Source organism: Pygoscelis adeliae, unplaced genomic scaffold (assembly GCF_000699105.1).
Source record: "Pygoscelis adeliae isolate BGI_AS28 unplaced genomic scaffold, ASM69910v1 Scaffold286, whole genome shotgun sequence".
Classification (NCBI taxonomy): domain Eukaryota; kingdom Metazoa; phylum Chordata; class Aves; order Sphenisciformes; family Spheniscidae; genus Pygoscelis; species Pygoscelis adeliae.
In genome coordinates this window covers 8,857,176-8,884,356 of record NW_008825076.1, presented here as the reverse complement: position 1 = coordinate 8,884,356, position 27,181 = coordinate 8,857,176, and the positions used below count along the sequence as shown (strand labels likewise).

Sequence of the window (27,181 nt, the reverse complement as noted above, 5' to 3'; positions counted from 1 at the left end):
GCCTTCCCATCCTTCACGTATTTTGCACGCTCACAGCCAGCTGGTCCCTTTCTGTAGATCTTGCTGTAATTCAGTCTTTCTGGCTCCAGCCCTTCAGTTCAATGCTGCTGTTTTGTGAACACTTTTCAACTCACTATTAAAAAGTTAACTTCAGATGACTGAGGGGCAGAGGGATGTACAGACTTACGTTTTCCTCTTTTCCTTTGGGCGCGCTTATCTCTTCCTGTCTTTCCTGCTCTGTTCATTTGCCTGCAGAATGCTTGGGACATCCCAGCTCCATCCTCTTTTGTTCGGCAGCATGTGTGTTCCCAGGCTGTCTGACAGGCTGACTGAACACACCTGCCTACAACATGTGTTCCTAATAAAAGCTTAATTGGATACTTCTGCAGCCTGGAGGAAGCTGGTACTGAACATGCAGAACAAACAGAGAAACAGCAGCAGAGTCTAAAGCCCCAAAACATTCTTTGGGGAATTAGAGCAACAGCTAAGTGTCGTTTTACAGCACTGACGTTTTCCCTCCTCTTCCACCTTCCTTACACAATTTGCAAAGATCTAAGAATTATTGCTATTTCCCTGGGATAGTAGAGGTTAAAACTCTTTCGTATTGAAATCGGCAACCAAGATGGCACTTTGAGCAAGAGTGAAATTACTTCCAAATTCTTGGCCTCTGTGAAGCTTTCTGTTCTATGTTAATTTCTGCTAAACTTGGTGATGTCTGGGGGCTTGATACATCTTCATGAAGGATGCAGTCTGAAGGGAACCGTTGGTGTCTCTTGGAGTCTGCTCACCTCGCATTCCAGCAGACTCTTCCAGTGAAAAGGACCGGACAATAGGAGAGGCATTTCTCCTCTGTAGCTATATTTCATTCATAATTCATGCAGAAGGAGAGACATAGGGAGTCCCAGGAGTTCATTTCATCCCTGAGGTGATATGTTTAATTATAGCTTAGGTCAGCCCATATAAAAATCAATTCATGTTTATGTTGTACGTCTCTTCCCTCCTTGCCACTGAAACTGTCCTGTTCTGGCCAGGTCACAAGACTAGCAAAAAAGTGCCATTAAATCAACATTTTTTTTTATTGATGAAACTCATGTAAAGAAGGAATGGATTATGAAGTCAATAAAAAGTAAAATTTAAACACTAAGCAGGTAATTTTGAAACAAAGCCAGGAGATAGAAGAAATAAAAAAGAAAACCCTCCACTCTAATGGAGCTGGAATTAGAGATTTAGGGAAGTTCACTTAATTCACTAGCTTTTGGCTGGTTGGTTTGTTTTTCTGAATGCAAAAGGTCACCTTAGTCATAAAAGGAAAAAACATACAGGGTGAGAAGAATGATGGTTGAGGGTTATGAGGCATTAATTTCTGTGCAAAACAAACTTCCCAAGTCAATCTTGCTGCTTCCTTGGTGCTTCTGAACCGTGAACAATTTTCAGAGGTTTAACAGGTTCCCCGTGACAGTACAGCTGATAATCATTCACGCACTCTGCCCATAAACTGGGCCGGTAAGTCGTTTTCATTGTTAATACTATCATGAGTTCCCTGACACAGATATCACATAAGGTTTGTGTGTACATGTTATAGAGTATAATAACAGTGAATGGATTTAGGGCTGCCACTTTGCATGGCTATTAACCCGAAGTTCCTACTCTGAGGCATGATGAAAAATCTGGGGAAAGAGAAAACCTTCCTAGAGTTCCCTTGGAATCAGGGCACGCGTTCAAGATGCATCTTTCCTGCTTGGATATTTGTGTGTACGAAAGCTGCACGATTTGACCTTATATCCTGTAAAATGTAAAAGGCTGGATCTTCAAACTATAAAAATGCTAGACGAAGTACAAAGAATGTGTGTAACCACACTCCTAATGTGATCCCGGGGCGAGAGCAAACGCACTTACATGGGAGACCAGAGTGTGCAGACGGGTGGTCAGGCATCTCGTTGAATGCTGGGGCGGCTTTCAGCTGAAGCTCTGGGTTTTTCCAAGAGCGTCTGTAAGTGTTCGCGTCGTTAGCTACCCCAGCCCAGCCGGTGAGCGCTAATCGCTGATTTCGCAGCCAAGCCCACTCGTGACGCCAGGCAACGGGGAGCAGCCTCGGGGGCTGCGTCAGCACCACGGCCAGTGCCGGGGCCGGGGCCGGGGCCCGGCCGCCGAAGCTGCCCCAAAACTACCGCAGGCTTCAGAAAGAAAAACACGCGCCCCGGGTTTTCTGCTAGCACGGTACAAGCAATGGAAGAGAAGAAAAAGCTCTGATTATTCTGATTTTTTGGTTTTGGGGTTTTTTTTGTGTCTGCCTTTAAAAAGCAATTCTAAAAAGTCAGCAGGTAAAATTAGATTGGCCATTGCATGTGGCTTTGCGGTTACCATCACGCCCAGAAGGATATTTTATTTTTTTTTCTGCATGAAGTCCTCTGTAGCTCATAGAAACTTAGTATGAAGCAGCCCTGGTTTCAAAAAAACACAGCAGGGGAACGAATGAGTCCGTAGAGCTACCTCTCCTCCACTGAGACATACTGGGACATGCTTGCATAAGGCCCACCCAAGAGGAAAGGAGAGAGCTGGTTTGTCTTTCAGATGATTATAGAAAATTGTAAAGGAAATACAGGTTTAGTGATGCTACAAAAACATTCAATTTCCTTCCAACAAGGTGTGTTTTGTTGGGGAGAGCTGGAGGAATCATGAATGCCTTATAACTCCCCAGTAGAAATCTCATTATCTTGCCTTTTGTTTTCTGGTGTGATGTATTTTTCTGTCATACTAAAAATGAATGGACTCTACTTTTCAAGCCCTACCATGCATCATTCTGTCTTCCCTTAGAGTGAGTCACTGTATGTTACATTCTAACTCTTGTTCAAAAGATTTGAGTTCACAGTGGAAAACAATTATGTCTCAGAATAACTTTACTAATACAGTTACTGTCAACCAAGATCTCGCTAAGTGGGGTGTTATGTAAAGATGTAAAATGAAGGATGGAGAGGATATTTGATTAACAGGAAGAAGGCAAAGCAAAATAAAACCCTGCTGGATCTAGAATGCTTAACTCCCGTAGTACCAGAAGTTTGTTTCTCCATTCAGGCTGAATAACAACTTGCTACTGAAACGGAATGAGGCAGTTCTGATGCTTTAGAGCTTCTACAAACCACCAACTAAGGACAGACCCACCAGGCTACTTCAAATTGCTTTTTTAATGTTCACTCTAGTTTTCTGCTCTAAAGACTGCTCTGAGCAATGGGTTGACATGAGGGCCACACCATGCTAGCATGGCTGTTATTTGAGAGGCACCCTATTGTTTTACTGCTCCTTCCCTGCTTCTATCTGGTTCCCAGGAGCTGGCAATTTACTGCTAACCTATGCAATTTGTGAATTAAGACCATTGCTGTCGTCTTGTCTGTTTCTCACCGTGCTCTGGCCCATTTACTTTGTAGGCCCGATGCTCGATTAGTCCATGCAGAAGTGTTTATTCTCCAAAGATAGAAAGAACCTTAGAAATTGTAGAGCTAAAGACCGGGATTTCTTTCCAATGAATTTTTGATCTCCAAGCCTACATTACTAAAGATTTCAGTGTCTCTGAACGTTGCTACCAGTACATCACCATTTTTATGGTTAACTAAGTTTCTATCTCATCTGCATAAAAACTAGTCACATCTTGTTGGTAGCTCCCACACCAAAGTAATTTCTCCTCCTTTGCATACCCCTTATGACAGGAATACAGAGCTGATGAGTTCTCGTCCCTGGTTAATAAAACCTACCCCTGTACATCTGTGTGTCTGTCCTATACGTAGTCGTCTGTCTGAAATGTTACATAAGGCACTCTCCTGCATCCTCATCACTTCTTACAGAGAGTAAACTTAGCACGGCAGTTTCAATGTCAGCAAAGCCAGCCCATGTTCTTGCCAATCATTTTAGCAACAGCAGGCTGCTACTCTGAAGGGGAGGATAGGTCTTGCAAGTTTTTAGTTTGGACCTTCGAGTATGCTCCCAGCAATGTCTTCCCCTAACCCTACGCCTGCACTCCCTACCTTACAGCAAATATGACTCGGCCTCACCATTACAGTAATGCTGCCAAGTTGACAGTCAATGATGGCTGTTGAAGTCGTGCCAAGTGGGTTTTGACCAGTCTCGCAAGATTGATACTAAAATGATTTATCCTCTCTATTTTCCAGCTGGTGGGCTTTGTCTACGCCTGTTACGTTGTTAGTGTTTTTACAGAAGAAGAAGACAGCTGTAAGTATTTATCAACAGATCCCTTGGCAAAAGTTTTATTAAATTTTATTTCTCTCTCAGATGTTTGTCTATCAGGACTGAGTTGCCATCAGACTTCTTTCCATCTCTCTATGTGATATGGCACTACCTGCCTTTCAAGGATCAGCTGTTTTTACTGTGAGGTTTTTTCCCCCATGTCACCATGTGTTAGATGCTGTAATTCTGCTACTCTTTCAGCCCAAAAAAACTTGGTGTTGGCTACTCACTCAGGCTAGGCTTTAAAGAAACTGGGCAGCTTCTCCTGTTGTCAAACTTATACAGCTTAATGCCACTGAAATATTGCCATTGTAATTAGGAGTACCTACAACAAAAAATACAGCCCGGTAATCAAGCAGGCCACCTGCTGAGTATCATATGCCACAAGCCGAGGATGAAGCAGAGCATGAGATTTCTTGCCAAGAACCAACCTGACCACTTAATTTAAAAGCAGAGGAAGTACTGTATCTGAATTACAAGAAGGAGGAAGGAGCTGACTCTCTCATGTTTGGTATAGAAATATCTTAAGTGTCATGACGTGTCAGAGAAGAGCAAAGACTCAGAGGAATCACAATCACACAGGTTGGGTCTGTGGGATCTCTCCAGATATCTGTAACCTGGTCCTGGATTACTTTTCCCTCCTAAAACTCCATTTGAGAGCAATAATTTTGCAAACAAAAGAACAGACGCATAGGGTTCAAATAAATGTGAGTCTGATTTCTTTGGCAATGTATTGCCTTTCTGTGTTTGAATTCTCAGCATGTTTGAATCAGGAAAGTCTTACTGAAATCAGTGGGTCTAGGCCAGTTTACTCGGTAAGGATCTGATCCAAAGGCTTTAGATCTAAGTATCACTTCTTTAAGACATTCATTAGTTTTGTGAAAGTAGCTTTGGCGTTTTAAAGAGCAGCTGGCATGGATTTTAGCTGAAAAACAACAGCTTTGAACTGAATACTTGAAAGTATGTGAAGAATGTTGATTTCATAGGAGTGAGATGATATGCATTTGCTTATCTGACTTGTCGTCATGTTTTTCTGTTGCTTCCTGTGTGGCTGAACTCATTCTATTGACTTTATTGATCATTTGTTTAGAGCTTGGCAATGCAGTTAGCGGAAGTGCTACATTATAAGTAATATTTTTAAAATTACCCTATAGCTCTTCTATTAGTGAAATAGCTTGAGTTCTGAGCCCCTTTGGAATATTCTAAGGTAATAACTTGACAGAGCTCATTTTTATAGTAGGGATCTGTTAGGAGAGGCAACCACACGGAAGGAAGCTTTATCTAGAAACACAGAGCTGTTAATTTCAGGATATGTATTTTTTTTCCACTAACAAATTCCTTTTCCCTCCCAGTTTCCTAGCTTGGAGTTAAAATGCCAGCTTGAATAATTAACAATGACAAACCATCAATATTTCACACTCACAGTGGTAGATCCTTCCAGTGACCTGAACAAATTTGAGCTGCGTTTTAATTTTCTCTTCCATTTGTGGTTTCCTTTAAATGTTGCTTTGATATGCAGCATGAAGTAATTATAAGTGCTGAGGCACATTAATCAGGAAGCTCATGCTAACGTGATTTTCATGAGAAAACACAGCAGTAGGGATCTACTAATGCTGAATTATGGGCAAGAATATTTTAGATGTGCTAATACACTGTAATATATTGCAACAATGAACCACAGTTAAATTTTTTTTTAAGTGACTTGGATTTTGAGTGCTTCTGTGGTTGGGTGCTCAGATGATAGGGCTTTTGTTTGTTCAAGGTACTAAACAGTTACTGAAAATTGCAATTCTTTCAGGTTTCCTAATTTAGACATTCCACAAATGAGGTAATATAGTTAGTATCTGTTTTTTGAAACTGCAAACTTTCTTGATTTTAAAATACTCAAACATTTTCAAAAGTGGCTGAGAAAAGGTCAAGTCTCACTGGAACTACTGGGAATTATCCCCCCAGTTAACTTAGAACCTCTACAGATTTCGCCCATTAACTGACAGTTGTTCCAGTATCACAGTACCAGCATGAAGTTATCCATCAAGATGGAATTCATGAGAATACATTGTCCTTGGGTTTCTAAATATATTTTAAGAGGGGTTTTTTCCACTTCCAATATATTTAGTAAATATTTTTCTATTGTTCGTTCACTAAAAAATACCAAAACTCTTTAGCTAAAATTTAAAATAATAGTGCCACCTTCAGGAAAGAAAAATAAACAGGCATTTATATAGTTAATAAGACTCTCCAGTTATTTTTAAATGGTGTTTGGACCAGATAGTTTTCACACTTCTGAACAAAATGCACTACCTTGGCACCAAAAAGTGGTCTAAGCTGGATCTATTTTAAAGGTTTTTGCAAGGCCTACTAGATCAGTCACAAATCAGACCACATCATACCCCTACTGACCTGGCTATGTTGGCCAGCTCAATAATATAGACTTGGCCTAATTTCAGGGGAACTGAGAGAGACTTGGAAAATTCTTCCATGGTTACTAAGGGAATTGTCACTTAAAACTTTCCTTGTTTAGTTACATTGCCCTTACGTGAATACTGGAGAAGGGAAGCATTGTTCCTATTTGTGTACAATTAAAAGAAATTGAGTTGGCAGAGGGGACATGAAAAATATCAGAGCTGAAGATAATGAGGTATTTGCAGTTTTCCAAAGCTGCTGTTGTCTGCCTTGCAGGAAAGACAAGTGGGGCAAGAAAATTCCCACTTGACTATATAACCTTCATGGGGATTACTGTGCTGCCAACTTCTCCGCTGGCATTCACTCACGAGCCATCCCCCAGCTTCCTTCTTTCAGCACATCGCTGAATGGCTGAGGCTTTGTCAGCTCAGTTCTCATGTGAAGGCACAGCACGGTGGCAATATCCAAGGAGGCTGAGGGAGGCCCTCTTGTTTTTCTGGAGCCTTTTGTTAGCTCTGTGCTTTAAGTCTTGTGTTAGCTCAATCTCCTCCTTGGCACACTTGCCCATCCCAGGAGATCCTGGAAAAGAGGTCTGTGCAGGCAAAGATTTCCACCAGGCAATCCATACCTGAAAAATCATTTTTCTGTTCTCTCACTAATTTTTGTGTTATGCCATGACATGCACCAATTTTCTCTTTCATTTCCTTTCAACTTTCTGGCCATGTTTGTTTGTTTATTTGAGTTTTGATTTTTTTTCAGTTGATTTCATTGGTGGATTTGATCCATTTCCTCTCTACCATGTCAATGAAAAACCCACCAACCTTTTGTTCAAGCAGACATACCTGTAAGTATCATCTCCTGTGCTAAGAGGCTATGCATGCCTCTTAGTTTTATGGCTCAAGGGTGCCACAGGTTTGGGTTTTTTCCTCCTTGCAGGTTGATTTCTCCAGCAGGCTTTTCAGGCACAGAAGGAATAAGCAAGTGGACACCAGAAGGGGTGAAACTGCCTCTGCTCAGCCCCAGATTGCCAGGATGAAGCTGGTGTTGCCATACTTGGCTTATAGCAGTGCTGTTTGATAGGAAGCAGTGGGGCCAGCTGTAGGATGCTATTGTAAACAAACTACTGGATGCCTTTTCCTTGAAGAAAACAAAGAGAGGCTTTTCAGCCGTGAATGGTGCCCAAGCAGGTAAAGGTAGGAGCTGTGAGGAAGGAAGAATCAGCCTCAGTGGATGCTGAGAGTAAGGCGTAGCGATAGCAGAATATGATTCTCAATCTCAAGGTTAGATTGTGGTCTGTCAGGCAGAGCCTCAATGACGGATCTCTACTGGGGTAAAATTTATGCAACATCTGGTTACTTAAGCTGTATTTTAGCTCTGTGGACAGACAATCGTAACTGAACTCTGACCCACACATCCATGCAATTTTGATCACTGGCCACGTCTTTGTCATCCTCCAATAATCTTCTCATGGTAGCACCACAAAATTTGACTCTGTCTTGGGTACAAGGTCTCCCTGTATCTGCTTTTACTTCTAAGGAACCTGCAGGGTACAATGCTAACACACCAGTGAATTAAATTAAACCAAGCATTAGATGGTTTGCTCTTAAGGTTTCATTTCTTTTTTTTAAATTCTGTTGCCTACAAGAACAGAAGCTTCTATGTGCGGGGCATCCCAAGAGTTCAGCTGAGAGCAGGGAGCAGAAAGGGGAGTTGTCCACAGCAGCTCCTGTCATACCACTAATAAAGATCTATTGCTGAATTCCAGCTTCTGCCCTCTGATAATCCTCTCCCACTGCTGAAGGCACAAGATCACGCTTGCACGCAGTCCACTTAAAAGCTGGTTCTTAATGAGATTCTCAAACATAAAGGCCAGTATTATCTGTTTAAAGCAGCAATAAGATCTGAATTTTTGATATTCCTTAAATCGAGCTGCAAGAAGGCAGTTCAACGTGCAGAATTTGTTTAAAGCAGCTGCTAAGGGAGGTGGTTTTTTTGGGAATAATATTACCAGAGAGTCCTGCCAAAAAGAAGGATGTGAGGATGGGGGAGAAAAGTGGGGCTCAGGGAAGAAAAACTGCCCCCAAATAGATTTGTAAGTGCGCCCCTCTAATGTAGTATAGACTTACTACCCGCTTTGGCACTGCAGCACGCAGCACAAGACCAGGAGAACAAGTCATCTTTGCAAAGCAGTTAAATTCCCTGTAACTTTGGGGGTGCAATAGCATTATTAGAAGGGATGCTACAGGAGATTAAATATTGATTTCCCTCTCATTTTGTCACAGTGGGATGGAATTTTCCATAGTCTGCAGAAGCTGTGGAGCTTTAAGCAGCTCCCTGATTTACTAGCTTGATACAGCAGTGTGCTGAAGAAACATCACACTTTTACAGTATGGGGCTTGGGCTGTTTTTTTCTTAAAATGACAAATTCTGTTTATGAAAGAAGCTAGTACTTATAAATGAAGTTTTCTATATGGGGAGACTGCAATATGAACAGAAGCTAGCAACGTAAAACTTCCTTACAAGGGTCTCAGTAAGATGGTAAGCTATTAATGAAGTACACAGATAATTCTGTTGTTCTTCGGTCCCAATCTTCAGACCATCACTTATCTACTGATAGCTTCTGGCAGCACAATATAATATTTCTTTCTGGCTAACGGGAGATGAAAACAGCTGCTGAGCAGTAGATAAGGTGACCCTCTATAAATTTCACAGCAGCCACCAAGTAGCAATTTTTGTTTATTTATTTCAGCCTAGCTATTGCCTTTCTTCCACATGTATGAATGGGAGTGAGAGGAGGAACAGATACTTGATTCTCAACTAGTGATGCTGTGGAGTTTCGCAGTCTGGGGCACTGAGTGCCAGATGCCCTTGTCCTGCTGTGAAAATCATTTCGTGATGACTGAAGGCATTTTCTTTTTTTATATCCTGTTCAAGAAGATGCAAAACAACAAATACATCCAACTTCTTTCAAGTTCAAATTTATAGAACAGCTAGGGGTCAGGAACATGGACTTTCTGGTTTTAACTCCTTTTTGTTGAAGGAAATGCTGAACGAAACCAAATCTATTCTACAACTACTGACTTGGAGCTAACTGCAACCATGAACTTTCATTTTGGGATGGCACCACCCCATTGTCAGTAGTCAGCTGCTCTCCTGATAAAGCACTTGTCCTGTTGCCACAGCTCTCTAACAGGATCACTTTCCTTCATTCCCTGATGGAATTACCCTATTCACTCCAGTTTTATCTGTCCTTTTCTGATGAGATCACACTCTCTTCTCTCCTCCCAATGTGCAGGTTCCCTTGTCCTGGCTTGCATTTTTCCCTAGTCTCTCTTCTTCATCTCTCCAAATTTATGAATTTTCATATATCTGAAGGCCCCACAGGACAATGACATTGACCTAGACTGATGTGCATAGCTTAAGTAAGTCCAAGACCAACCCCCATAACCTCTGTATCAAGCACGCAGCCTATGAGTTAGATAACTTTTAAATACGCTGTCACAGTTCAAAGATATTAAAGGGAGACTGCTGTGTTCCCTGGCAGCCTACTGCGATGGTTATCAGCTGCTAAATTTAGTATTCAAAATGTACACCCCATTTCTGGCCTTCAGCTTCCGTCCACTGCACTGACAAAAGTTCTTAAATACCTTTGCCTCCTACTAGGAGGAAAAAAACATCTCCACTATAAAACAACCTATTACTGATAATGGGTACTTCCAGACCACAATCCAGTTATCTCCCAGCTTTATTGTGGTAACCTACTGACCTCCTTGACTTCAGCTGCAAGTCTCCAGTTAGTGGAAAACCTCACAACAAATTATCAACAGCCAGGTTATATTTTTCTTTTAAAAAAAAAGCCAACAACAAAAAAAATCAACCAACAGTTTTGTACTGTTGCTTACAAAGGCATGATTTAAGTGTGCTTCATCTTAATTAGCACCTCCAACACTCACACAGCCACAATGAAATGCTATAAATATTTCAGGTTCCACGACTGCTTCTGGTCTACATTTCATTGACTCCAGGGGGGTTTGGTTGTGATAGTTCCTATTTCAAGTCACAAGCTTAAGTAAGAGAGGCTCAAATTATCATGAAAAAATTGTTCTGGAAGTTTTACTGTGTAATAGAATTACCCTTAATCTCACTGCTGCTTACAAATCAAGGCACTGCACTAATTATTTAATAATAATTCATTAGGAATCTTTATAGAAGATATGTTAAAGTCTTCAGTGCATGAGTTTCTGGGTCAAAGTACTTAGCCAAAGGATAATAAATTACTTATTGAAAACCAAAGTTATTTTCCAGAGGCCAAAAGGGAACATTTCCAATGAGTTTTCAGGAACGAAAGGCTGAGCTCTTACCCCTCCTTAGCTATAGCTCAAATTCAGGCCATGCCTGCTTGCACCACTGTCTCCTTTTAGGCTGCACAGGACAGGACATCAGCTCTGGGTTGCTTTTCTTCTTGTTCACTTGTAGTAACAGAATTCTCATCATTTGAGGCAAGGAAGCATTCTTGCACTGATAACTCTGGAAGGGTTAACGAAGCCGGCTGAATATGAGCCAGCAGTGTGCCCAGGTGGCCAAAAAGGCCAACGGCATCCTGGCTGGTATCAGAAATAGTGTGGCCAGCAGGACTAGGGACACGATCATCCCCCTGTACTTGCAATGGTGAGGCCGCACCTTGAATACTGTGTTCAGTTTTGGGCTCCTCACTACAAGAAGGACGTTGAGGTGCTGGAGCGTGTCCAGAGAAGGGCAACGAGGCTGGTGAGGGGTCTGGAGAACAAGCCTTATGAGGAGCGGCTGAGGGAGCTGGGGTTGTTTAGCCTGGAGAAAAGGAGGCTGATGGGAGACCTTATCGTGCTCTACAGCTACCTGAAAGGAGGTTGTAGCGAGGTGGGGGTCAGTCACTCTCTTCTCCCAAGTAACTGGCGATAGGACAAGAGGAAATGGCCTCAAGTTGCGCCAGGGGAGGTTTAGATTGGATTAGATTAGATGTAGATCTCTCCACCTTTTAAGACTGTATTTATAAGGCCAAGCAGCGAATTGCACAGTTGTGAGGCTCCTGTCCATAATGCTCACTGTGATCTGGCACCCCAAGTACTACATTATATTTATGGCTTAAGAGCTTTAATTTGATTTTTAGTTGTGTAGTCAGATTTCACTGACTGCTTTCCTCAGATCTACCAGTGGAAAGGACCATAGGGTAACATAGGGTGTGACTTTTATCAGATGTAGACTTCAGTATTGACAGGGTAGCAACGGGAGGCATTGGTTAATTGAATGATCTAAGGCTCCAGTTGATGATTGCTCACTTTAATACTCTCTAATCAATTTTTTTGTGGAGCAGTCTGTCTGCTAGCCATAGGCATGAAGCAGCTGTGAGCATGCAGCATTAAAGGACTAGACCCCATGTAACAGTCATCCACTTACAGGTTGAAAGTAGATTCTTCAGTAGATCAGCTGATAGGTACAAGTACACAAATAACATTCTTCAATTCAAAAAACAAAACAAACAAACAAAAATCCAGACTGAAACACTGAGGGAGAGGGAGGGGGGGAAGAAACTAAACTCCTTTGAGATTATTTTCCCCCCCACCCCCTCCAAACTGTCTTTGATGACCAGAATACTTTACAAAGGAGAGTTTTACTTAAACAGGAAAAAAAAAAAAAAAATCCCACTTTGTTTTGAGGAGAGAAAAAATACAAAACAAAATGCTTCTGCTTTTCTTTCTAGGTAGACTTTTTCCCAAACAAACAATTTGCTGAATAGCAACAGGAATTTGCAAACTGTTTTGATCAACCTGAAGCTGCATGTTTAAGAGGTGATGTTTCAGCTGAAAACATTCACTCATCTTCACTGCTGGCTACAAAAGTAGATCTGCTTATACTGCTGCATCTACACAAAAAGCACATCACCACAATTTCAAGAAGCTACTTTATTCTAGAGATGACCCCTAGCTTTTAAAATTCCTAACCAAATTTTATGCAGCTCCAAACGCTGAGGATACATAGATCTAACACTTTGGCTCATATCTATTCCTTAGTCTAACTGCAGTATATTCAGGTCTGGTATATGCATAACATTCTTTCCAGACTTGAAGACTACTTAACCACATTACCTCTGAGCTCTCAATCCTATTCCTCATCTGTAGTCAATCGTATTTAAAAACCCAGAACAGGAGACAAATTTGATTTTTTTTTTCCATTATTTCCACACCATTTCTGTTATCTTCAGTAAGCAACTTAGTATTTGCTCCACATTGATGCCCTGCCTTCACTTTTCTCCCCCCTACAGGCCTGCGTAAATAAAGAGGAGCCAGAGGATGGATAAACCTTGTACTCCACCATCAGAGGTGCTGCAGGAAGCAATCCCCTGTGCCCAGATCTTTGGCAGAGGAAATGCAGGATGTGAACTCCATTCCATTTTTCGTTCCTTGTCTTCTTTTCAAATGCAATGAATGTACATTGAAGAATGTCCATGCGGTTGGTTTTTAACTCTCCAAGTGCCCTGACAAACCATTCCTACCATAGTCTGGTGGTACTAGCCAATAAATGGCACGGGCCTGAAGACCTCAGGCAGAACAGGTTCACTCAGAGCCTCTCTCAAGAGATACAGCTGAAGTCGGAGCTGCTTCCTTGCGCCATGGATCCATAAAGAAGGAAGCACTGCATAACACCCTGGGACATTTCATGTTTTGTAGTTAGCTTCTTCCCCTTTTCCTTTCCCTTGTTCTGAAAAGAGCCTAAATCCCCTAACACAACTTCATCTCCTCCCTGCCTGTATAGAACTAGGTGGGGGCTATTTACATTTGAGTTATTTAGGCTTTTTTTTTTTTTAAGTTATAGATGAGAGCTCTTCCCTTCTTCCTCCCCCCGCCCATCCAGGATTCCCTTCCTCATTCTCTATTCTTTAGACATGGTCGGCGCCTTAGCAGTAGGCATTTGTCCTGGATTTCAGTGTTCTGTGACCTAACTCCTGTAAAGCTGAACAGCTAAAAACTAGTACAAGCACCAAATCTTTACTCAGCATGGAGCTTAGCCCCATTTCAACATGCCAAGCCATTCTCAGAGCAGCTGTAGCTTACTCTGGGTTTGCCCATCTACATTAAATTAACACTGGTGTAGCCATATACACAGCTGAAAGCTGCTGCAGGACACTGGAAAATGCCTAGTTCTTCATGGATCACAGATGTTTCTGTACCTGCCTTCACTGAGCAGCCACGCTTATTCAAGGCACAAGCCTAGCAACATCCTGATGGAAGGGTTTTTTTTGTGACAGGATAATTCTGAGGGGAGGGAATGGGCTGAATGAAAGCGGAATATAAGTGTAATTAAGTTGCATTAATGAGCTGCAGCAATTAATTAAAAAAACACAAAAAACAATGTCAGTTTTGTTAGCTACATCTCCCAGCATGTTATGTGTCAAGCAGAGAAAGAGCACTTGTCAGCCATCCGTGCCGTTCTTTGGCTGGTACGTTCCAAGTGCTATTGTAATTCTTTATTGTCTTGCCTAATCTGTTTGAGACTACTTGGCATTTTTGAGTAATGCTTTTCAGAAGAGTCAAGCTAGAAGCCATGCTAGGGAGGGGAAGCATGAGGAAAGAATTAAAATAAATAAAAACATTAAGTGCTAAGTCAAAGACAGAATGATGCACCTTTATTTGTCCCATTCCAAAGGGCCCAGGAAACAAAATCCTCTTCTATAAACCCAAAAGTATAAGCACTAAGAGAATATTTTTTGTTTCTGTGCAACTTCCATTCCAGATACCCGCTGCAATCTAACATCCTGAGTTCTGATCAGCTGCAAGTAAAAATGTTGTCGTCTTCTACAGGTATTTTTCCTTCTTTTAGCCGGTAGAAGCCACAGCTTCTGACTGAGCAGAACAGACAGCTGACAGTTGCTGGTTTGATACTAGTTTCATCATTTGAGGACAAAAAAAGCTCAACCCTGATTAAAACAGCTCTGCCTGACAAAACAGAACTACCTCCCACATTAGTCAACACTGTGCCACTACCAAGTTAAAACAGAATATCAGTGGAACACAAGCTACTGCACCATTTAGATAGCATGCGTAGCAGTGTGCATACACAATCTCTTAGCACGTTCTCCACCTCTTCTTTGATTCAGTTCATTTCTGTATTACACTCATTCCTACTTGCTCACCTAACGTTACCTGGAGGGGCAGAAAAAGGAATGGAAGAATACATATCCTCTAGTCAATGAGATTATTCCACGAAAGACTTCATTTATATGGGCGTTTGAAATTAATCTTCCCTTTCCTCATCAGAAAACACTGACTTTACACTTTTTTTGGTTTATTACAATTTCTTTTTCTCAGAGAGAAATGTTGTCCATCAGACACCAGTATTATTTATTGGCCGTGTTTGAGTGCAACCAAAATTCAGCACAGATGGTGGAGAAAGCACAGTTTCAGCTTTGAACAGCTGAAACATTTCACTAGTAGTTTCAGGAAGGAATTCTAGATGGTAGTACGAAGTTGGAGGGAACTCTTTGAATTATTTTGAGGTCTGCATGTTTTTAACACTATACATCTCAAACTGACCAAGCCTTGACGCCACATTTACTAAGAAAACTCATCAGAAACACTTGCCAAGTACTCTAAAGAGACTAAGCATCAAGCTACGCACCTAATGGCACGCCTCTTGACTGTAATACACACTGCTAAAGATCAATGAAATAAATACAAGTGTGATGACCGAGTAGCTCCATAACTACCACCCAAGTTATGATGAACACAGGTAATTAAGTATCTTTTAATGCAGGTAAAATAAGGGGTCAGGTAAGCCTATAATATTTGATATCAATGATTGCCATAAATCATCCAAAAAAAAAAATCAGTCTGAGAAGAAAGAAAATAAGACAAGCTACCAAGGATCATATTCCACACTTAATTAGCTCCTCTGGTTTTCATTAGCAGAGCCATTCATCTTTCATATTCTGACAACCCTTCCTCCTGGTCTGCTTGTGCTAGACCTACTCTAAGTACCGCAAGGTCATGCAATGACCCTGTTCTGTCAGGGTAGGGACTCCCAGTCGTTTGCATCTCCAACGTGCTGCAAGAGTAAAGAGCAGCTGAAGGTTTTGCTCCAGTGGGTTCCCTTATCGCCAGGTTAGGAGTGCCCTCTATTGGGGATAGGCATCACTTGAGATACTGCTAGTCAACAAACAACGTGTACCTGTTTCTGAAAGGACATCTTCCCACAGCAAAAAACAGCTCCACCCTTCCAGATGTGGAAAAGCCACAATTGTCAAAGTGTTAAATAAAAGAAGCCCCAGAAATAGCTGGTATATTTACAGCCTTGTAGTCCTGTTGATGATGCTCAGGCAAAGTTCCAGCCACACTGAGCTAAAGTTTAGGAGGAAATAACACTATTCCAACACTGAGCTGGTTTTGTTTTCCCTTCTCAGATTAACACTGTAAGCTTTTGCTGTTATTTACAGAGGCAAAATAAAGCCAATGATAGCTTGAACCCAGACACAACACTTAATTTGGCATGTGGTGCAATTCTGTTCCCTGTGAAAGCTGCTGTCTGGCAAAGACCCACCAATTCCTTGAAGAGTTGGAGAGTTTAAACTACTCAACTAGTAATTTCTCTCATCTTTGCCAAGAGCTGCATTAATATTACCTTCTTCTGAAGGCAAGGATGAAAAGATCTGCCCTCCCACATGCCCCAGGGATAACTGACACCTTAAAGTTACTCAGAGACAAGCCTATAACCCTGTTCAGTATCCAGGGCTGGAACCAAACAGAAACAACTCCAGAGCCAGTGCTCCAGTCTCTGCAGATGTGTTTAAGAGCCACATACCAAAACTCTGCATCGACCACAAATGCAGAATTATTCCCCACTTACTTACACAGCTTCATGTATCGGGTCCTTATCCTCCTGCATCCTTACCCCTTCTTTTGCAGTTAAGAGAGTCTGGAGGACCCACATGCCGTCTTACGAATTCCAAAGGAAGCTAATGGATGGTAAGAACAGTTGCTTCTCTCACTCATGCCCACGTAGTACTGAAAGACAGAAGTTCAAGTGATCTACAACCTGATGCCGCTCTAACATCTGAGGATACCACCACACCCCCTCCCCCAGTAGGGCATTATACTAGAATCAGATACTCAGACCTCTGTAAGATAATCAAAAGAAAAACTTTTTATTCCGTGAAAAAGAACAGTTAATTTTAAAAAACATATTTCCTTTCCCCTGCAGTTAACAACCTGTAGTATTGACAAAACTTTCTCTTTGGCTACATGATAGAATGTTCCATTTAAAATAAGAATCATCAGTTTAGCCAGCAAACAGAAGTCCTAAAAAGGTAAGTTTCCATAGCTATCTTCTAGTAGGATAGTACCCAACAGCCAGGGAAGAGGTTCTGTAAGAAGCTTCCATGAGATCATCTAGTGATCCTGACCATCAAAGAGCCTTTCACCTTCTGTCTAGGGAGGTCAGCTGAGAGTAAAGAGATTGGAGAGTCTACAACAGGCCAGGCTTTTCACTTAGTTATATGGATTTGAGTATTACTGAAACATTCCGTCAATTGTTGACAATTCAACGGGGGTGGGGGGGAGGACAGCAAAGAGCTCAGAAGAAAGATAGATTCTCCCTCCCCCACAATACATTGCTGCTGAGTATTCTAGTCTCAACAGAATGCATTTTGTATAAAAATACTCCCATTTTGACTCAGACTTACTGAAGGAAGTCACCAACTCTAGAGATTATTCTGCTAAACAACTGCTAAATGAGAGAAAAAGAATCAGAGACAGTCTACTGAAAACAGCCCTTGATTTCAACACAGAGCAGGGATTCTTTTGAGAATGCAGGAGTTTGGAGAAGGAGAATCTCTGTCAACAAAAGCCTCTTTTCGCAGGACAAAAGAAACCAGCAGAGTTTTTCCTGGAGCAGTCCTACAGCGAGAGTACAGCAAACCAGAAACTCTTACTAGAAACACTGTGCATAAGAGGCACATTCAGTAAGTTTTTACACTTATGCCAAGCTGCCCTGCAAATAAGATTGCTCCAGCATCAATCAAACTATTTACTTATTTCCTTCCTCTGCTGTATTATGAATGAGTTGTATAGACTTATCTTTCCCCTTGGGCACATCATGGTTCAGGACATGAAAGTCCTCACGCTTCCCCGGATGACCGCTCTGCAGATAGGACACAATCTCAAATTGAGGGCACATTCGCCACAAGCTACCAGGTGGCCACAAGGAACAAACACAACAGACACATCTCTGTCCATGCACACTTTGCACATCCTTTCCTCCTGCAGGCGTCGGAGCTGTTCTTCCGTGCTCATCCGAGACTCATCTTTACCAAAAAAGAAAAAAAAAAAGCCCAAACTGTTAGTATTATAACAGTTCCAGAGTGCAGTCCTGTCATCTCAGGAAGTCACACTGCAACTTGCTCATCATCTTGTTCAGAGACTGACTGCGAAGATGGCAAAAGTACCTCTCAGGCAAATTTCATTTAAGCTGGAAAACTACAGCTATTATAGACTCTGGCTTATCTACACAAGATTCAGCATAGCAACACATGCTGGACTGAGCAGGGAGAGATCAACATCTTTTTACTGTAATATGTAAATTATCCTGATAAACCAAATTTTTTGTCTAACTGTCTGCTTCACAGTGGAATTCTATTTCCTGACTAAGGGTCTCTATGTTCAGTTACCATTCAAGCTAGCACATGTTCCCCTTCAGGATTAAAAAATGAATGAAAACAATGACCACCGATACCATTACTATAAAAAAAATCATCCCAATTATGCCTAGGCTCAATTTCACCACCACCGTCAACCCAGTGCACCTGATTCCTTTTGTTGCACAGATTGTATTTCTTCTCTTGAACTTGATGTTTCAGTCTCTCTCTCAACAGCATCTGTATAACCAGGAAAGAAGATGGCATTAAATGCTACCCCTTTCTTCCCTCTTCAGACAGTGCTGTTTAAAAAGATGAAATATCCTGGATTTCAGCAGCTTTAGGTTAAACACCTCTTTACTCCGCTGTTAACTTCACACACTCAGCCTGGTGAAGCTGATGTTCTCTGTGGTGCTTCAGTCGCTATGCGTGTTAACCTCCCTACCAAGACATGTCCACATCACATTGTCTCCTCAGCAAAGTTGGTTTATCTGTCAGACAGCAGGAGCCATCAGCTGCTCATTCCTTCTCCTGTGCTACTATTTAATGACACTTCCAATTTTGTGGAAACCTTTTTTTTTTGCCTTAGCTAAAGAGATGGCAGACCACGACATGGAGACAGGAGCTTTGGAAAGCAGGCTTGCTACCAGAGAACGCCTGTGTGGAACTCCATCTTCAAATAAACTTCACTTGGCAAACAGACTCCACAAGACAGATAACGCAAGACAGACGCAGATAAGTTAAGGAGAATATGTATTACCAAAACAAAAGGTGTGGCTATTTCTGATCAAGCCATTGATTCAATTTTAAATAGGCTTGGAATACTCGTCCATTCTAGAAGCCTTGCTTCAGACAACTGCCTCTGTCTGCATCAGACGTGAATTTGTGCACAAGCCTCCACATCGTGCAGCTGTCTGCTACTGCAGGTCTAAGGGCAGCAGAAAATATCGAGGATATCTACACCATAGGCTATTGGAGGCAGATATATCTATCACAGCTCCTTCAGGTTTCTTTAAAGCAGAACCTCATTCTTCAGCCTCTCAAAAAAAGGCAGGCTTGGTTACATTGCTACTCTTAATTCCAGCCTAGGAAGAGAGAAGGCAGACCCGCAAGACACTCACAACAGTGCTCAAGATGAAGTGAATAAGAAATTAAACATCCACCAAGAACGTGGGTGTGCAAGTCAGGCATACCTCTGCTTTCCTCTGCACTGCTGCTCTCTTCCCATTCTGGCTGAAGCAGATCAGAAATCAGCTCAGACTCAGAAAGGTAGAAAGTCCCAGTCAGCATGTATTTATTCTCTACCAGGTTAGCCACCCAGGTGGGGTCAAAGCCCATCTGCAGGACATTCTGCACTATGGTAAACTGATCCAGAGAGGGAAGAGCCTGCAATTCCCAATTCCTCAGAGGATCTGTAAAGCAGTGAGCAGATACTTTACCAAAAAGGCAGAAATTTGGGCCAAAAGTATGCCACTCCCTGAAGCTAGTATTTATAAAATGGCATTAATATATTCTAGAACATTCCTCAAGCTATCTAGATAGCTAGATCAACATCCAGATTTATAGTTTTTACTTCCAATCATAATTCATAAGAAAGTCAAAAGCAATTCCATAAAAGCCAAGAGATTAATTTTGGATGGTTTATTCTACTCTATCAGTGAAGCAAGTCTCCCATGTTTGGCCCCAGTCCAGAATCCTTATCTTTGTTTTCACATCCCAGAACAGAAGTCTTGAAACTGCTTTCATGCAGATCAAGTGGAACAGCCCAATTGAAGTCTCTCCTGCCTCATAATCTAGCTCAACCATTCATCAGTAAAGACAGAAGTGGGAAATTCAGCTGGCAGTCCCTTCAAAGGCTTAAGTCTTTCTTAAGCTCATCCCATCAGGTTCTGATTTTTCTCATTCTCTTGAAGTTTTCCACAGTTACGGGAGCCAAATTTCACCTACTTAAATTTCCAGGAGCAACTGATGAATGGGAATAGGTCCCCAAGATCAACACTTTCGTGAACAACCGGACCCTCTAGCTGTTCTCTGGTCTCCTGTCAAGTATGCTTAAAATGCTGTAGTCTAAAGTCTCTACAAACAGACAACAACATCAAGAGCATGGACAAGTCAAAGGAAAGTTAGGCAAGCACCCACAAGTCACATGATTATTCAGACTAGCTAAATGTCTCTAGTCTTAGACTAAGAGGTCTCACAAGAGCAAGCAATTTTGCTTCTTGTGCTAGAGACCATTTCCTAAAAATGAAGTGAAACAACTTCTAGAATATCAAAACATCTCTCAAACACCATGTCTACAGGGTGCAACAGTAGCTGAGGTGGGGTAGAAGTAAGACTACACCACTTTCAACAGAAGACAAAACACCATGTAATTATAGCACTGACCTTGGGAAGCAGAGGACTCTTGTTCAGTCTGATCCCAGGAATCTCTCTGAAAATGTCACAAGACAGTCACAAAAGAGAAGCATGTGCTCAAAACTCCCCCTATCTACCAAACCCCCATCCACTATACACAAAATATTCATGACTCACTGGAGATATCAGGGTGCTAGAAAAGGACTCCTGAACACTGCTAACAAATTCTCTCCCCCTTGACCGCAGTAAAAATTCACACCTATAAGCAGAAAGATTTAAATACATTAGTACAGGATATCTCAAGTGAAAGTAGCAGTAATAGTTTGAATTTTAGAAGCAGAGGGTGCTATTGGGTTATAAACAAACTGCTATATTCATTAAAGAAGAGGGAGTATCATGGTCTTTTCCCCCCCCTCCTTGCATGAAGGGCAACAATAAGAGGCTAACAATCCCCCCCTTAATTCAGTCTTCGTTTGGCCCAAGATGAGCTCAGTTGCAATGTCCTTTAAAACAGATCACAGAAAATGTGATAATAGACCAATTCACAGAAAAACACAAGAACTGCTACAGAAAAACTAGGTTTACAATATCTTTCTTTTTGTATCTCAGATTAGTAGAAACCCAAGCTGTTCTTTGATGTCAAAGTGATTTTGATTGAACTTTTAGATGGTGAACTCTAGCTCAAATTAGAAAGTCTTAGGTCTGAACTGTGCCATTCTACCTGAGCTTGGACATCTGATTTTGCTTTTAAAGTGAGAGGGTCTAAATATTTAGGTTTTGTCACTTCTATTTGTTCAGTTCTTTTAAAAAAAACTTAGTTACAGCTTAGACAACCATCATCCAGTAGGTTTCATCATTAACACTCCAGTGATAAATCAGCCTTTGGAAGAGAAGACGTGGCAATGCCTGAGAAAAAGCCTAAAGGGACTGAAGCCGACTGTCCTGGAGTCAGGGAACTATTCTAAGGGATAACATACACAGAGAGACACCAGACAGACATCAACTACTTTTTGGGGAGGGTGGAAAGGGAGGAACAGGAGAAGAGAGGCAGTTGAAGACATGATGATTAGATTTTCAGGCCAATCTTGGGTTCCTCCATATGTGAGGAGAGAGTAGGAGGAAGGCAGTACAGACTAAGTGGCCGACCTAGGAAACAAGTTTTCTATCTACTACTACTACCCACTACTAGGATCTGAAGATGGTCCCTTGCTGTGCAACTTTGCCCCTGAGGATTCAGAACCTTTCTCATGAGATTTCAGGGATTTCCAGAAGGTTGCAGACTACTGCAACAGTTTATGCAGTTAAACATGATTGAACATACCTGACTTTTTCACCTGCTCTAGCTAGGTAGAAAACTCTAGAACTAAGCTAACAACAGAGCCTGGAAGTAGCACTTATTACCAGCACACCTGCAACTCATTTGTCTCTCAGCTGGGGGTACTTCTATCTTATGAAAGAAGAAATCAGTGTGGAATGCACGGCATATCTTTTGGTCTTGCTACGAGGGACCAAGACTGACTTACCCCGGATACCATTTGGCATGTTCCCTCCAAGGATCATCTCCAAACGACCAGTTCCTCACACCTCCATCACAGTAAAAACACCTCACTACATCATCTTGTCCTGAAAAAGACATCGAGAGATCATTTGATTATTTATCCGAGACACTGTATGCTCTACTAGCCCCGGATGAGAACCTGGGGAGAGATTCAGCACAAAACACGGGCTACCAGGCAGAACAGATGAGCACACGATAATTTACCAATGCTGTGCAAGTTGTATAGGGGCAGGAAATCCAATGAGAGTTTGAACTCCCAGAGCTGCGGCTGGTTGAGATGATTCCAGAACTGGGTCACAAGCTAACAGGCAGCATGCACGTGAGCACCATAGCTCCCATGTACGCACATACCTATCCAATCCCCTCTTGCCTGCATTTAGAGTAAAGCTGTAATTAATTATACCTATAAACATGCTTTGTTTCCTAACCACAATCTGTCATAACCAGCAGCAGGCACAGTCAGACAACGTACACAGCTTCCATCTCATAGGTATAAGAATTTGCCACAACATGGTCCCAGGCTATCCATCCTGCTACCGTGCTTCTCTTCACAGAAATCACAGGGGAAAAAAAACTAAAGCCAAACACAGTTAAGAAGAACTGCCTACAAATGCCCTGCCCTAAGGGCAATGAAACAACATCAGTAAAGGCTGCCAGTGAGTTTGGTCACAGACACGATCTTCCAAACACTCTCATGTTAGAGTACTGTTTGGCTTAACTCGAGTGCTCAGTTCCAGAGTTCTCCTGCTCAAGTGACCGCAGGGGAGTGCCATGTCAGACTGCTGCTGCCTAATGAGTCCCCAAAGTAAGTCTCTGTGCTGGGCTCTCACACAGCTGCTCTGCAAGTGATAAATCAATTCCAACACAAAACACACAGGTTTTTAGCTGCAGACATTGCTTTATAGTTTATTCTGTGTTCCTGGCCATGCTGGTCTTGTGTGCCTTAAAAATTAATAAAAAGATAAAAGCAGCAGATCAGTTAATATGCCTATAATGCTCTTCCATTTAGGCATGTGTGCTGTTTAGCCCCTGCTACTGTGCTCCAAGTAGACAGTTGCAGATTCTTAGTATTAACTGGATTTACAGCAAGATCCAGGCTATGCAGTTTGAGTGAAAATCTTGCAGAAGCAGAGAGACATACTAGCAAACTAACCAGTCACTTCCTCTAACTCAAGAACAGAAGGTCAGTTATTTAGACAGACTTTCCTATGTGCATATCATTCACCATGTTGCATCTCAGATTTTTCCAGCTACCACAACATTTAAGGCTGTTTTTTTTCCCCATTCCCATCTTTAACAAATAGTACTTAAATAACTGGAGAAAAGGGCAATTCAATTTTCCTTCAACAATGAGAGCGTGAGGCATTCAGGATGCACAGATTTGTTTCTGCTAAGGGAGCTTTCATTTATGGACCCTGCCTGTCACTTCCTTCCATGTCTCTGTTTTGATGTGCAAATGCAAAACGAAATTCTTCTCTTTGAGAAGAGAAGGCTTCAGTGCAAGACAGAGCTTATACAAAACATGACATGCCAAGTAAGTGCCTCAAGTCCTTTTAGAAGTGTAAGTAATAAACAGGCTCAATGGATCTTAAAGCACACACTTTCCTGCCAGCAAAACATCTGTTTAAAACATGTCACTTTTTCCACTCCTGCTGGTAAGGGAATTGACCTACTAGTGGACCCCTCAGTACCCAAACAGGAGTTAACATAGAAGTGAATTCTGCACAAGCAGTAAGTGAAACAGCACGGGCTGAAGGAAGGATGTGGTTTCTAACTACACTACACATACTTGCAAATATTTGTGCAAGCAATAAAACATAGCGACACCTTCAAAAGTTAACTTGAATAAGAGTTAAAAACATTTCCCCGGAGTACCTACCTGTGTAAAAGAATCCTGCTCTAGCCAGTTGCTCAGGATGCGTGTCAGTATATTGTGGCCAGTTCTGAAATGTAGATAGTCTCATCTCCTCTGTTACCATCTCTGGGTATTCTGGTTCGTTGGGGAGGGCTGTCGCCTCACTCTCTATCCCCTGCAAAACACTGAGGAACTGCCCATCCACAGTGTCAAAGATTTCCTGAAGAGGAAGCATCTCTTGGTTCCCAACATCCTCACCACAAATGAATTTACAGGAAGGGAAGAACTTCAGGTGCTCTGCTATCGGGCAATCACCAGATCCCCAGTCCTTCAGGACACCACCACAGCAGAAACACTGTACTTCATCTCTTGGACCCACAAAGAAAAAGCCAGCCTTGACCAAATCTCGGGCAGACACAGGTGAGTTGCCTGGCCATTGCCGAAAAGTCCTCAATCTTCTTGCTTCATTCCTCATGCGGCATTCAAACAGCTGGCAGCGAGCTGCCCTGAGCTCAAGCTCCTCTGTTGGTGCCGCGTCCCCCATGTTCTTGTTCTGAAAGAGAGGATGAGATAACCCAGAGCAGTCAGCTGGATTCCCGGCGTCAGGCAGCACTCGCCATGCATTATTTGTTCCTCATCCCCGTGCATATTCCAGAAAGCTCCTGGTCTTAACAAAGCTGAGCTTGTTTCAGCACTGCAGCCCAATCAGAGATGTGGTGCTTCTGTACTTTGCTGTTCAACTTTTGCTGAGTCCTCGCTAGTGCCTGAAGGGAAGAGACTAGCACTTTCGGAGCCCCTCTGCCAATTTACAGGAGAGACGCTTGCAGGAACAGATAGTGGAGGGGGGGGGGGGGCAAAACCTATGCTGCCACCCTAGCTGAACCAACCCAGCTTTTGGCATCTGATCTGTGTGATAAATCCCCAGTCATTTTGCTCAGCCTTTAAATTAACATTAAAAAGACCCTGCTTTTTTTTTCCCTAACAACAGATTTAAGAAGGCATGCCATAACAAAGCAGAAAACAGCCACACCCAAACAAATAGTGTCTCATAATGTTCAGTTTAAAGCCACACACTACACAGAATATCAGTAGATTTGTCATAACCTTATTATGCTAGTTAAACAGTGAATAGATAGAAAAATCTCTATAAAAGAGAACTTCTCCAGGACACAGTCTAAAATAATTAGGTCCAGTTTATATAGGGAGGTGCCCTTAAATCAAAGATAAAGACATTTTCTGCCTGTGGTAGTTCTGTGCAAGAGGAAGAGTGAAATTAAAGAAGTTACCGAGTGCCCGATTATCCAAGCCCTCATCCTACCAAGGTAATAGCCCTTCCCTGCATGAGTACGCTAAACCACAACTCAGCTACTGCTTCTAATACTTTCTATGTGGCTGGCAAATACACTTTCAAAAGGTCATCCAATTACACAACTGAGAATCAGGATCAATTTAACTAATCGCTCCAAAGGAATTCCTTTAGAGTGAAGTCACTACACATGTGATTAAGTGGTAGGTGCAATCAAATCCATTTTTTAAAGTGCCCTGAAAATCCCTTCACCACCCAGCTCAGTAGGTCAATTCATCCCAAGGAAACGCTAACTATCTACTGGTTATCAGAGCTAAGCATTATAAAGTACACAGGCAAATATTAAATTAGAAATATATATATATATCATACCCCCCCCCAAAAAAAAAAAAGACAGTGTTTTAAAGCTGGTACACCACATTATTAAGATAATAGATAATTACTGCAGTGCACTCTTTTGAATAGGCACACTGTAAAAAACAATCAACTGGAGATCACCTGTATAGCAGCTACTCTGCAGTAAACACAGTCACAGAGACCATTAAGAGGCACTCAGGCCACGAGCATCTCTGAAGTACTATTCCTCTAGTTAAGTGCTGCAGTACATTTAGGGGAAAAAACTTAGAGGGCATTTTAGTTGCAAGACCTGTAGCCAGAGTTAACAGATCCATCCTTTATAGGTATTACACATTTAGTGAGATGTTAAAAGCAAAAGCAAGCTTGCTCAGCCACATGCCTCTCACAGTAAAAGGTAGCAAGAAAGAGAAAGTTCATTAGCAACAAGAATTTTCTTCTATAATCATAGTCACAGAAACTAGAGTTGTAGGAAAAGAAGGCTCTAAAAGTTTGTTTTAGAAACTGTGCTTTACTTAATACAATAGTTACTCAAGAACTATGTCGCTATAAAGAAAAATCCATAAAGAAAAAACCCCTCTTAGTCACTGATACACAGCAGAATTTGCAAGATAAGCAAACTTAGGAGCATGCAATTTTTTAGCCTGCACAGCAAATTTTGCTCTCAGAACACAGAGAAGCAACAGAGAGACTTGCTCATCACTCAAAGCTCCACAATATCAGTGTTGCTTTCATCTTGGGCCCTAACAAAACAAAAGCTGTTATTCTTAAACTATGACAAATGCTGCTTTCCATCTAAAAGAGGATCGAGTTATCTTAGCCTACTTCCACTTAGGAAGTACACATCGGAGCAAGCTTCACAGTAAAACACAAAGAAAGAAAATTAGTTTTTCCACCCAAAAGCTTAACAGCTAAATCAAGCTTTTTTTAAATAAGAGATGCAACATAGGAGAACAAGTGCATTTATCTTTTGCTTATGAAGAAACCCATTACGGTTTACCTGCATTAAAGATATTTATATGCTCTGCAGAAGATCTATTAACCGGGCTAACAAGGCTCTCCAAATCAAATTGGTATTTTAAATAGTTGCAACACCACTAACAGCCAATAGTCTCCCACAACCCACTCCTTACACCCACAGAGTAATACACTTCCAAAGCAACATTACAGCTAATATCAACAATTCCCTACGATTAGCACAATAAAAACAAAAGAGAAATTTACCTGCAATATGCTAAACAAACCCACCCCAAAACACTTCCAAGAACTAAAACTCTCCCAACGCCACAAGCTTCAAGCTACCCCCTTCTCTCCTAGGCAGTACAGAGGTCTTCCTCAAAGAAGCAGAAACTCTTCCAAGGTGTAAGTGGCCCCACCTGACACAGAGGCCATTTCTAATGCTTCGTTCCCCCGATTGGCTGGGTTTGTGCTGAAATCCTGTATTGGCTAAGC

At 41.8% G+C, this 27,181-nt stretch overlaps 2 protein-coding genes across 2 annotated transcripts in view; one reads left to right on the top strand and one right to left on the bottom strand.

Annotated features, from left to right (window-relative positions):
• The window catches only part of NKAIN4 (Na+/K+ transporting ATPase interacting 4), a 29,250-nt gene extending 15,235 nt beyond the window's left edge, over positions 1-14,015 (top strand). Inside the window, exons 5-7 of the mRNA XM_009326891.1 lie at positions 4,161-4,221; positions 7,399-7,483; positions 12,938-14,015. Of these exons, the coding sequence (XP_009325166.1) occupies positions 4,161-4,221; positions 7,399-7,483; positions 12,938-12,947 (156 nt within the window). The 3' untranslated portion in view covers positions 12,948-14,015. The remainder of the gene's footprint in view (positions 1-4,160; positions 4,222-7,398; positions 7,484-12,937) is intronic.
• Positions 14,016-17,768: 3,753 nt separating this feature from the next.
• On the bottom strand, positions 17,769-24,613 carry BIRC7 (baculoviral IAP repeat containing 7). The gene is made up of 6 exons (XM_009326810.1): positions 24,094-24,613; positions 22,180-22,279; positions 20,834-20,915; positions 20,687-20,732; positions 18,470-18,541; positions 17,769-17,971 (listed from the first exon to the last, which is right to left on the bottom strand). The coding sequence occupies exons 1-6, from the start codon at positions 24,611-24,613 to the stop codon at positions 17,769-17,771; spliced, it is 1,023 nt and encodes a 340-aa protein (XP_009325085.1).
• Between the last annotated feature and the right edge of the window lie 2,568 nt (positions 24,614-27,181).

What these genes read in the sequence shown, in the direction of transcription:
- BIRC7 (XM_009326810.1), bottom strand. Translation starts at nt 24,613, where the DNA reads ATGGGGGACGCGGCACCAACAGAGGAGCTTGAGCTCAGGGCAGCTCGC. An exon ending in AGCAGGATTCTTTTACACAG is followed by an intron (nt 22,280 to 24,093) that starts GTAGGTACTCCG and finishes TGTCTTTTTCAG; the next exon opens with GACAAGATGATGTAGTGAGG. An exon ending in CTAGCACCCTGATATCTCCA is followed by an intron (nt 20,733 to 20,833) that starts GTGAGTCATGAA and finishes TGACATTTTCAG; the next exon opens with AGAGATTCCTGGGATCAGAC.